The sequence below is a fragment of the Perognathus longimembris genome, chromosome 24 (genome assembly GCF_023159225.1).
Source record: "Perognathus longimembris pacificus isolate PPM17 chromosome 24, ASM2315922v1, whole genome shotgun sequence".
Taxonomy (NCBI): domain Eukaryota; kingdom Metazoa; phylum Chordata; class Mammalia; order Rodentia; family Heteromyidae; genus Perognathus; species Perognathus longimembris.
Genome location: NC_063184.1, coordinates 26,559,890 through 26,572,997, shown reverse-complemented (window position 1 = coordinate 26,572,997; position 13,108 = coordinate 26,559,890). Strand labels below are relative to the sequence as shown.

Genomic DNA, 13,108 nt, shown 5'->3' with positions numbered 1-13,108 from the left:
CACTCGGACTAGATATGATCACACGCACACACACAATTTGAAAATACAAACAGCTCACTTATTTTTAACATATACAGCAGAACTTACAGAAATGCTAACAGTCGGAAAGAGGAAGAGGCTATAACTGCAGAACCTGTTTCCTTGCCCTTACCCACTAACACCCCACTCCCCTAAACCTTCACACTTTAGGGAGGTCAGTTATCACTGCTGTTTTGCTAAATCTAAAGGATTCTATTGCTATTAGAGGCTCAAATCAGATGATACATTATTTTCAGAAACCTATTCAACATCCCAGTTGTCTTCTACTTCCATATTATGGAACACTGGGCTCTTATTCACACTGGTATTGCTTAAAGAAAAAAAAAACTTGTCATTTTAGAAAAAAACAACAGGTAATTATTGAGTTTACTGCTCAGCCAATTACTGCTGATGGCACAGGCTTTGAGTTCATGTTTCCTCTGACCATTGTCTACTTACTTGCTCCTCGGGAGATGGCAGAAATGCCTCCAAAGGAGATAGCCTTCTTATTGGGAACTTTGCCTTCAAGGACAGGCTCGCTGAAGAGAGTCGGTGGATGCTGATGGCGACATCAGCCACAAAGCTAGCCTTTGTCCTTCCAGGCAATTAGCGCCAACACCATGGTGGTGCCAAGCCTGCTAACACCGGCTTCTCCTAGTCCCTGTTCAATTAGGAGCAAGCCACCAGAAGCATGAGGCTAAGCAAGGAGCCAGCAATCAGGAAAATCGCATCCAATCTAGCAAACATCGGGGGGTGCCTGCCTTCATCAGGGCCGGACATAACATCCAGCAGCGACAGGGCAGAGTGCTGATTGGAACAGGACAGGCTCTCGGCCCCTCTGCCTTGCTTCCTGGTCCTCCCCCCCCCCCCCCCCGCTCCCCCCCCTCCCCACCTCCGGAGGCAGGGCTGGCCCAGCTCTGAGAACTTCCAGCCGATAGATCACAAAGCATACTTACAGGGAGGTCGGCATAGAAGTAGTGCTTCCTGTCAAACAAGGACTTCTTGTTGATGCGGCAGTTCAGGGCCAGGCCCGTCATCACCGCGGCTTCCACGCACCTCCTGTTGAGAACCTGTGGAGACACACACGGGCTGTGCTCACGAGGCAGACTCCGCACATGCATCCCCGCACCAGAAAGGCTGCGGAGGCCAGGTCTACGTGGAGCGCCCCTCACTGCAAACAGACTGCGGGTGGGACCCATGGCTTCACGGCTCTGGCTAGCTTGGTGACTAGGAGCTTTGATTTCCCTCCATCTCTGAAGAGGGGGGTTAATGGCTACCCTGCAGCATGGAAAACGTAACATCTAGAGCACCTGCCCGTGCCAAGGGACTCAATACATAGTGCCTTCTTCCTTTAGAAAGACTCGTGAGGATGTGGGGCTTGCAGATAAGATGTACCATTGTGCATTATTAAAGCTTTGGCATATGAGCATCTCTATCCAGTGTTCTAGCTAACATATACAGCACTACTTATATATTTTATTTACATAGATAAGCCTTTCCAGTGATGTGTTTTTCACTATTTTCCCCTATTTTACCTCAACCACACAGCCACTCTATAAAGAAGGAATTCGTATTATTTCAACACTTTGGATAAAGGAAAACTAGGTGCCAGAGAGACCAGGAGACTTGTCCAAAATGGCAAGTGATAAAGCTGGTTTGGAGGTTGGCAGGTGCCTGTGTCCTTGCCCAGGAGACAAGCAGAATCTCGGGGGCTCGGGCTCTCAGGGCTAGAGTGATGTAACCTAATTGATAAACACAGACTTAACAACCAATTATGGAGTTGGGGGTCAGTGGCTCACATCTGTTCTTCTGCTACTTAGGAGTCTAAGATCTGAAGACGGTGGTTTGAGACCAACCTAGGCAGGAAAGTCTGTGAAACTCTTATCTCCAATTAACCACCAGAAAGCTAGAAATGGAGCTGTGGCAGAAGTAGTAGAGCAGCAGCCTTGAATGACCACACTAAGGGACAGTGCCTAGGCCCTGAGTTCAATGCTCAGGACACACACACACACACACACACACACACACACACACACCATCACCACCACCACTACAAACAACAAAAGACCCAAATTATGAGAAAACATATTAGTTATCTCTACTTACTGGAATACATACCCTCCAAAGAAATTCCTTCCCTAGTGACACCACTACATCCCTCGCTTTAGGAATGCAGGTTACAAATGGAGCCATTTAACTATTTCTATCCCAAGTTCTTCCTTCTGAGCCTAATAATGTTGTCAGCTCTGTGGTAATAATGGTTGTCACGAAAGGATGTGAGTTGGGCCCAGGATGCTCTAATTATTGACGCAGCCCCTCTCTAGTGCTTAGCATTTAAGGGAAGTTGCTACTGCAATAGAAACAGAGACAAGGGAGAGTCTTGCCAGACTAAACCTGGTGACTGGGATCACGGAACACAGAATAGGAGCTGTGCTTTCCTGGCACTTCCCTGATCTGCGCTTGCTTCACTTGCTCCCTCCCACTGTTTTTCTAACCTCCATTTCCCCTCTCATTTTGGCCCCATCTGCCCTTTAGGGGCCAACCTGCTTCCTCCTTGGAGCATGAAAAGAGCCCAGATCATTTTGTTTAATTTTGAACATGCGCAATACACGGTCTGTGCCTGGCCCTGGGAGGGAGTCTGCGAGGTTGTGGGTGATCAGAGACTCACGGTGCCCAAAGCACATACGAGTACACCGGCACTCGATACACCATCCGTTTCCAAAGAATACCAATGCAGTAAAACACAAACATTAGAGTGATAGTGAATATACTTTAATCTCTTTTTGATGATTTAGGAGGCTTGAAGTACTTCAGGGTCAGAATTATAAGCATCCATCATGGCCATACTACAGCTGCACAGAGGAGCTAGTAAACAGAGAGCGCCAGTTAAAAGAATGCCAAGAAAAGAGAATTTATTATGATCTTAGTCAAGCTGCTTCTGACAGATGGAGGGCCAGGTCAGCATGTTCTGAGAATAGGAGGCCCAAGTGGAAAATTCAACTTGGACTCTCCTCACTCCAGAATGTTTCTTAAACGTCTATAACGTAAGATACTAAGACACTAAACATAAGATAAGGGGCATGGAGACAAACAGGACTCCGTCTCTGTCCTCAATGAACCTGCGGGACTACGTGAACTTTCCAGCATCTCCACTGTTTTCTTCAAGACCATTTTCCATACCAGGGACACCCAGCCAAAAATGCTCTTGTGGCATTTGTTGTCTAAAACCCATCCTGGCCCAGGATGAAGGCCAAGCTGTCACACAATCTAGCTCCTCCTGTGCGTTCAATCCATCCCTTCCTAAGCCTTCCCCTCCCCCCAACATTTGCTCACTTTTCTTATACAAATCTTCTGACTCTTCCTATTCTTCTTCCCTTCAAGATCTTACTGAGACTGCGACTACCTGGGTTTTCACTTCCTGAAACACTCATTATGAGTCCCTGGCATCTGCAGGGTTTGGTGTGGACCGCCCAAAGATGTTGAGAAATGATGGTGCTGTCTCTCAGATGTTATAGCCAGAGATAAGACCTGGCCACTACCTGAGACGCTGGTGAGGGCGGGTGGGCGGGAGGGAGGGAGAAATCCCTGGCTGCTTCTCTCCTGACTCCCCTCTTTCCTCCTACTGGCCCAAGTCAGTCAGAAGCCGGGGTGCGCCCAGGCTCTGCACCTGGAGGAAACTGGAAGCAAGAGGCACTGAAGGATCTGAGAACAGGCGGGCTATGATCAGCAAGGCAAACTCATAACTTCTATGTTCATTTCTCTGACTTTGTCTTTTTATAAATGAGCAACCAACCAAAAAAACTCTGCCACACTGAGATCTGCCCTGTCAACGTACAGCTTCAAATTCTGTGAGCTAAAGATTATGAAAGGCTACGAATTTATAAGGAACATTTGGTTTAAGTCAACCTGACTTGAACTGAACTTTCCATCTACACTCAATATTAGGAAAGGATTTGCTGGGCAAATTAACAGGATAAAGGAGATTATATAACCTACTCATGGCAAGAAAACATCCTCTAGGATTTTCGTGTGAAATTGTACATACAAACAAATCTCATTAAAACCAAGCTCTGCATCCTCTAGTTGGAAATTTTGGGGAAGTACTTCTGGAATGAAACAGACTATCTTTCAAAATAGTGTGCAATTAACACCATTTCTCAGGTCTCACCACTCTGCCCTCATCGATGAACCCACAGTGCTGTAATGCTTACTGTCCGGTGAGAACAGTCCTTTCTTACAAAGTTGAGGTGATAAGGCAAAAATAGCATCTTCACGGAAAATGCAGTTCCTCGAGTGTTAAGACAAAAACTACTATAAGGTGATGTTTTCCAGAAAAGCCCAAATGGCAATTCTTCTCTGAAATTTATGTTCTATATGACAAATCTGATAATTAGGATAGAGAATGGTAAAATGCTTTAATTTATGGAGAGAAGGGAATTAAAATTTATTAAGTAAAAATAAGGCAGTAAAATGGGCCTTTATCTTACTGCTAACCGTAAATTTTTCTCAAAGCATGAACTCCCTCTGATTCATATTGCAAGCAAGTTACCACATGATAAATTTTCATTACCACAGAGAAAATGGTTCTTGCTTCCTCTCCTTCACACCTCTGCTCGGCACTGAGTATTTTTTATCAGCATCCCAAATACAAAGCCTCTTGTCCTATAACTAAGCTTGCTAATACTGCTAGGAAACTTGGTTTTTGGTGGTACTTGGGGTTGAACTCAGGACCATGTGCCTGCTAGGGCACCCTACCTTTTGAATTATGCCCCCAGTCCTCTCTGAGCCTTCGTTATTTTTGGAATAGGGTCTCAAGTATAAGCCCAGGCTGGCCTGGGCCACACCCACCTATTTATACTTCTTACGTAGCTAGGATGACTTGTGTGCACTGCTACATGCAGCTCTAGAGATGGAGTTTTCCATGTATGCCTGGGCTGGCCTTGAACCGCAATCCTCCAGAATCTCTGCCCCGATTAGCTAGGATTGTAGCTAGCTGGAAAATTGACTGGCAGCCAATCAATTCCGCTGTTCCCCAGAACTGGAGCTTCAACTCAGAGCCTTATAATCTTGCTTAGCTTTTTCACTCGACTGGTGCTCTACCACCTGAGTCACACCTCTTATTTCCAGCTTTCAGATGGCTTAACTGGAGACAAAATCTCATGAACCTTTCTGCCCAGGCAGGCTTCAAACCTTGATCCTCAGATCTCAGCCTCCTGAGTAATCGGGATTACAAGACACTTTTTGAAAGTGAACTCTTAGGATCAAAAGTGCTACTTTCACCTTCCTGTGGTTGTACCTGCACTATATCTGTATCTTATCTGAGTACATTGGAAACCGTGTATACTGGTATTAGAACTAGGAAACTGAAAGGAAATACCAAAATCGAGAGACACAGGGTAAAAAAGACAAATGACTACAAAAGCAATACTTGCAAAACTGTTTGGTGTAAATCAACTGAACAACTCATGGGGGGAAGGGAAAAGGGGAGGGGGGAATGAGGGAGGAGGTAACAAACAGTACAAGAAATGTACCCAAGGCCTGACGTATAAAACTGTAACCTCTCTGTACATCAGTTTGACAATACAAATTTTAAAAAAAGAAAAAAGAAAAAAAAGTGCTACTTTTACGTACATATTAAGTATATGTACACACATATTAAATGTTACTTATGTTTCAATTTGGACACTGCCTAGGGAAAAGAAAAAAGGAAAATGAATGCCAAATTACCTCTTTTCTTTAAGTCTGTCTTTTACAAAAAAAAAAAAAAAAAAGCCTCCATTCCACAGGCAGCAGGGCCTGGTTGAAGGAGGCGTGGCTGGCTGTGGGGCTGCTCCTCCGGCTCCTGCCCCTCAGTCTCACCCTCCGCTTCCAATCCCCCTCCGCACAGTCATCAACAGCAGGAGTACTTCCTTGGTCTAAACCTGTTTTCTGCCAAGGGCCATCTGGCAATTTGTCTTATCATCATGGGCCCCATCAAATGATCAGTAAATTGATTCTATTAAGTTCACCCTCATAGATAAGTCAGTCACACTAGGTGCATAGTGGAAGTGTTCTTCAAGGCAAAATGCGCAGTGTGTAGTTCAGTGGCTCACTGCTGTAAGCCTACAATCCTATACATCTGAGATCTAAGGGTCACAGATCAAACCCCATCTGAGCAGGAAAGTCCGTGAGACTCTCATCTCCCATGAACCATCAAAAAGCAGTAGAAGCAGAGCTGGGCTCAAGTGGAAGAGCATCAGCTTCAAGTGAAAAAGTTAAGGGATAGTACCCAGGCTCTGAGTTCAAATCCAAGCACCAACAAAAACATACATATAAAAAAGAAGCAAAATGTGCATCGTGGACAAATCCTTCCTGTGAAAATTTTTCAAGGGGGACAGGGAATTTAATGAGAAAAGGTCTGCACAGCTCCACAGATCCATTAGTCTGGATTTACAATCCAAGGTAAGGCACAACAGATGCTAAAATCATATGCTATGTCAACTCAGTATTTCCCCCTGAAGTGATAATCCACATCTTTGTGATAATTACTGTGCTACCTCCAGTGGAGCAGAGTCCATATTTCTTAATGTGTCAGGAAGCTCATTTTCTGTTTCATACTGAAGCAGAGATTTTCTGCCTACCACTGCATGCACTGCCTATGTCTGGGAAGAGCTCTCATTCTCGGGTGACAGAAAGCAACCCAGAACAAGCTGAACAGTTATAAACCAGTTAACTGGGGCAAGGGTTACCCTCAGAATTCACCGTGGCCAACCACACATGTGACTTGTCCTCTCCTAAGGTAGTCAGCTCCTTTGGAAATTCAGTCAGTTGATATAGAAATCCTGAGGAAGGAAGGGACAGAATAAACATAGAAATCAAGAGGGAAACAAAGCAAAAGTAATCAGCCAAACTTTTTGTTCTTCTTTCTTAAAACTTCGAGAGGGGGCTGGGGATATGGCCTAGTGGCTAGAGTGCCTGCCTCATATTCATGAGGCCCTGGGTTCAATTCCCCAGCACCACATATACAGAAAATGGCCAGAAGTGGCGCTGTGACTCAAGTGGCAGAGTGCTAGCCTTGAGCAAAAAGAAGCCAGGGACAGTGCTCAGGCCCTGAGTCCAAGCCCCAGGACTGGCCACAAAAAACAAAACAAAACAAACAAACAAACAAAAAAAAACTTCGAGAGGGGAACCATGATTTCCAAAGAAGATTCTTCTCATTTCAATTCTGAATATCTGTCTCTCTCATGTTCATAACTTTAAGAAAAAAAGTACCTTAATATAAAATAAAGGACCAAAATATACAAACTTCTTCATTTTATTACCCCACACCGCTCTAATGTAATCCCAAGACCACACCTGGAATATTCAATGAAATGGAATGACAATCTATTTTACATCACTAACGCTCAAATGCAATCAGAGTAAACCATTAATTCCAAGACTGAACACTCAAATGATCCAGGATGAGATCTGCTTTCTTCTGCATATAAAGAACCAGGTGGAAGATTTGACTATCACTGAGAAGGGAACAATGGGCTTGAACAAATGGCTTGAAAGTTTAAGTATGAAATGCAGCTTGATATTCAACAAGACCTGTGATTAGCAAAGGCAAATTCCTAAAAATACACGCTAGTCCATAAACAAATAAACAAACAACTCCCCCCACCCACCAGCTGCTAATAAGTTTGTCAGATGCAGAAATGTCCTGAGTAGAGAATCTTTGGAGGAGGCTAACAGGATTGTTTGTTTGTTTCAGGAGAACACTATTTTGAATTTTACATATCAAATGACAGAAATACAGCATTTTCTTAGAGGCTTGCTGATAAGTCACAAAATCATGAAAAACACAAGGGAGAGGGGATGGGAGGGAATAAGAGGAAAGGAGAAGGAAGGGGGGGGGTGGGAAGTAAAAGAAGGCCAGCCAAAACACAGAGCAACTATTCTTTATTAATTATGTTTGCTTCAAGCGTAGATAGTATGATAAAATACCTGGACTGGACATTTTGAAAATGTCAGTGTGGTGGCAAGGAAAGAAAAAAGAAAGAAGAGATTAAAAAAGTAGGAAAAGAAAGTGAGGCCTGTTCTGGCAGCTCATGCATGTAATACTAGCTACTTAGGAGGCTGAGATCTGAGGGTTGTAGTTCAAAGCCATTCTGGCAGGAAAGTCTGTGGGATTCTTATTTCCACATAACCACCAGAAGACCAGAAGTGGCACTGTGGCTCAAAGTGGTAGAGCTCTAGCCTTGAGCAAAGAGCTCAGGGACAGCACCAGTGCCCAGGCTTCAAGTTCAAGTCCTATGACTGGGGAAAAAAAAAGAGAGAGACTACACAAATATGTTAACTAAATGCAATGTTTCCTTTACCATGGTATTATAGAGTAATTAGAGAGACTTAAATATGAACTGTGTCAGATAATAATATTGTGTTCAATGTTAGCTTTCCTAAGTGGGACCAGTATAACAATCCATATATGAGAATGTTTTATTAGAAGATAAATGCACGATGATGTCTGTAACTTAAACTCAAATGGCTCATCCAAACTGGAGAAAACAATTGAGATGCGGGCTGGATACTCACTGTAATATTCTTTCAACTGCTCTACAAGTCTGAAGTTTTCTAAATAAAAATGCAGAGAAGGAGGGATGGAGTAAACAATCCTCCAGAGGGGATCTGTGATGGCAGAAACCTCACACACGAACCAAACTGGGACGGAGACAGAGTCCTGAGGAGGAAGGAGCTGCAGGCTAGCTTGTACACCACACAGGTATTTGAAGCTTCGTTCACTGTTGCTGTAAATTGGTTATAGGAAAGAACACATTGTATATTCTAACTAAATCTCCCTGAACTTCCCTGCGCCACAGATTCAATTAAGTTCAGGGACCTTGTAAGGCTTCTGTGTAGGAAGTAATCAACTATGGTACAATTCTCTCATTAATAGGTAAATATCTGTGAAGATGGAATTTTTGTAATATCTATGTAGAAGGATATAAATCCTACATATGGATATATTTGCACAAACATGCACACAATCAAGAAAATGAAGTCAGATGCTAGTGGCTCAGGTCTGTAATTCTAGTTACTCAGGAGGCTGAGACCTGAGAATTTGGGTTCAAAGCCGGCCAGAACAAGAAAATCTATGAGACTTTATTTTTACTAACTAGCAAAAAGGCAGAGGTGAAGCGATGGCTCAGGTGACAGAGTGCCGAAGTTGAGCAGAAAAGGCCAAGTAATAGCAAGAAGCTCTGAGTTTAAGCCCTAATACTTGTGTGCATGCAATTACACACACACACATGCACACATACGTGTGCACACACAGATATACATACACCACTAGGAAAATGAAAGGAAGATTTGTTCTTTTACCTGGTTGGAAAGTAACTTCATATCATCCCTAGTTGAAAAGACTTTCATCATCCCCCAAAGTTGTAGGTGTCTTATTTTCTGTTAATGCCTCACTATGGAAATGTACACATTCATTCCTCCATTTCTTCATCTGTGTTTCTCTAGAAGAATCTGTGACTGAAAGCTTTACATTAATTGTTACTTGGGCTGCTGTGAATATATGCTAAGTAATTTCAACAGATTGCTATGTACTTACCACCCCCTCTCCCAGCCCCTCTCGCCACTCTACAAAAAAGTATCTGTGTTTATATTTTAATGATGCAAAGTTGAGAACACAGGTATTATAATAATACCAAATAAAATTTACATGCTACTTGAGAGTTGCTTTCATACACGTCCATTACTCTGCATAGATGCAAGAATGGAGAAAACAAGAAATGTGGCAAATAAGCCAGCTGTCTTATTTAAGTAAATAAAGGTTATGAATAACTGCAGGCATCTTAAAGGTTTACAGAAAGCTACAAATGAAAAATCCCCTGTTAGGTTGGAAATGAACAATTAGCAAATACTGCAGAAGGGAATACAGTCTGGTATTTTATGCTGAGAATGGGAACCAGGCAATTCTCACTCCTATTTTTAGCTGGGCTCCCGATCCCCAGTGTCCTTGGGTAAATCAATCGAGCCCCTGTCTCCCTCACCTATCAGCTGAGGTTGGAGCCCCCGATCTTGCTTGCTGGGGTGGCTTGTGAGTTGGTAAATATCCCTGAAAACTCAATATGTTATTGGCAATCACAGAATCCTCCCCTCTCTTAAGGAAGCTGCAGCGCATAACAAAGACTCCTGATTGATTATACTTGTTTTTCTATATGAGTCAAAGGAGATGCATGCGTCAAAATTTGCAAAAGAATATTTGAAGGCTTCTGAGAACACTAATATATTTTGATTCCCATTTATTGTTCCTGCCTGAGATCCAGTACTCATTATTAGGATGTGCCCAGAAATGGAAGGATGGAGAGCTTGTATAAAGCTCACTGACAAGAACTCTCTGCCATGAGAACAGAATGCTCTTCCAAGGAGCCCAGGCTGACAAACTGCCAGAACCACCAAGCCCACGCTTCTCCTCTCTGGGATGCCAATGGCAAAATGACTTCCTAATTTTGCCAAGATTTTAAGAAGAACTAAGGGGAAAAAAATTCCCTAAGATGCTGCAGTGTAGAAGATAGCCAACTCTTCTCATACTCCTTTGATACTAAATGTGAAGTTGAAACACATAAAAATAGCCAACTCAGAAAGGTTTCAGACAAACCACTGGAATGGGCCTTCCTTAGTTTTATAGACTACAAGTATATATTGTGATGTAGATAATTCCACAGGACCCACCCAAAAATGTGTCTCACATCTCCTCCTGACATAACACAGATACTAAAGCTGAGCTTCATGCTTTCTCTTCTTGAGAATTTAGGCAGCCTCCACATTCCCATTCGTACTCTCTTGTCTCTGAGAGAGGAGAAAGGGACTTCTCTGACAGTCACTTGGGAGAAGGCACTGAGCAGGTGTGGATCTGCTGCTTCAGGCTGAGCCGTTCTATCAAGAGATTCTTGTAGGTATCACAACAAAGCCTGTAGGAGCTGCTCTTTAATCAGCAGGCTCAGAAGAGGTATGCTCTGGTCTAGTCTGGCCCAGTGATATGAATTCTGCAGAAGCAGGCCCTTCCTCATGGAGGGAAGACCGAAATTTTGGGGAGCTCGGGCCAATGTAAGCACAAAGCATAGAAGCCATGTAGGTACACATCAAGTTGAATTTGTCAATAAAGGAAGCCATTATCAGTAATAAAATTAGTATGCTCATCTCCATCGGTCTGACATCTAGGTTGATTTCTCAATTGGTTCTGACTCAACAGGAGGAAGGAATGTTCTTTTCATTGACCCTGCTAAAGCCAAACAACATCTTCCTGGAAACTCTTTTCTAGTACCCATAAAACCCATCTAGAAATGTCCACAGCATTCCAAAGGCAAGACAAAACAGAATAAACCCAAGAAGACCACAGCCACGGCCAGTGACACATTTCCTGTGAGAAAAGAGCTTTCCCAGGTCTACTGCCATTTTTTAAGTTCTGGAACTGTCCATGGAAGAAAAATGAATGGTACCCAGCTGCATGATTTCAGGCTGCATTTTATTACAGGCTTCTAGTATAAATCACCAGAACAAAGCTTGTATGAGCTACCTGAATGTCAGAGACAGAAATAGTATCACAAAGCACGGTTAGATTGTTTTTCTTAACTACTACATATTTATATCAACAAAAAGACTCCTAAGCGTTCCTACTCCCAGGCATCTTTGGTAATGTGTTTCTGCTTTCTTTTCTACACATCCCATCTTCCTTCTCTATTATTACAGATTTCTGGGTACAGGCATGAAAATCATTCAGTCTGAACAGTGAAGGCTTCTAAGTATGGCACTTTGCCCTCTCACAGGGCTCACTCAAGGACATACTTTGAGGAGGACAGAAGCTAATAAGGGGATGGAGATGGAAGAAAAGCCCTTCTTAACACAATATTGCAGGCTTCTTGCTCAGAAAGGACCAGGAGAGATAACTCTTCCAGCATTACCAGAAAGGAGTGGCATTCTTGGAAATACTGCTGAGTCCAACAGATGCTGCGTAATCCCACAAGATTCGGCTGCAGACAAGGACAGATAAGGTCCCTCAGGTTTCTCAGGGTTGGAATGGGAGGGAAAAAAAAAATCTCAATGTCCTCTGTGATTCCTCCCACGAGTGCCAGTGGTGTCTATTCTAGCATGTCACCTTCTTATTGTTCCTTTAGAGGAATAAGATGACATCATCTCTACATAGAGATTATGAGAATGATTTATGACGGATGAGATTTCTTATCTAAATGATCCCTGCTATAGTCTGGATCTGCAATGTCTCCCAAAGGCCCTGCTATTGAAGGTTCGTTTATCAGCTTGGTGCTATAAAAGCTATCTATAGAATTTTTTAAAAGTTGGGGCCTAGCAAGCAAAAAAATAAGTTGCTTTATATTTGATATACTCTATTTAAAAGGAGGAAAGTATATATTTTAGAAAAAGACCCATAAGGAGGTTAGAAAATATCAAAAGATTCTTAGAAACCTCTTTTATACTGTAAATATACACAAATACATAAAAAACTTTATTAAGGTTGATATATACATGCTCTATGCAATATACCCTCAAATGGCCTCAAAAGTCAAAGAACAGCTTTTATAGTCACAGAAATCCCACTAAATAATATACATAAAAGATCAACTGTATGAAAAAAACATATGGACAGAAAGTAGAAACATTACCTCAAATACCATTGAATTGCAGGTGGAGCATGCTGCATGCAAAAGTGGCAGGGAGGTGGGGAGTGAAAATGGTTGTGAACAGGAAGCCTCAACAGGGAAAGAGTCACCGGAAGTAAGGAGGGTGGGGTCACGCTGCATGCCGAAGGCTGCAGTCCATTACTATATGAGTCATCTAAGCTCCCGGGAGATACCCAGTTGGTGTGATAAGGCTGGAAGAGTTCAGGAACCGAAAGGGACCCTTCCTACATTTGTGGGTATGAGCTCACAGACACACCTCTTTTATGGAATCAAATGGCACTGGGTAAAACACCTCATTCCTGGAACCTTATACTCTACAAAGGAATGGAGGAGAACTATAAGTGACTCAGGAGTAACTGGCAAGAATGAAGTCTGAGCACACACGTAATTAATTATAAGTTGTACAGATTACTTTAAAGTAAATC

The 13,108-nt window shown here is 42.9% G+C and overlaps 1 protein-coding gene across 1 annotated transcript in view; it reads right to left on the bottom strand.

The window, feature by feature from the left end:
- Window positions 1-13,108, bottom strand: part of Gatb (glutamyl-tRNA amidotransferase subunit B) — a 66,551-nt gene that overhangs the window by 39,929 nt on the left and 13,514 nt on the right. The window contains exon 3 of the mRNA XM_048333660.1: window positions 975-1,088. Coding sequence (XP_048189617.1) covers window positions 975-1,088 — 114 coding nt within the window. The remainder of the gene's footprint in view (window positions 1-974; window positions 1,089-13,108) is intronic.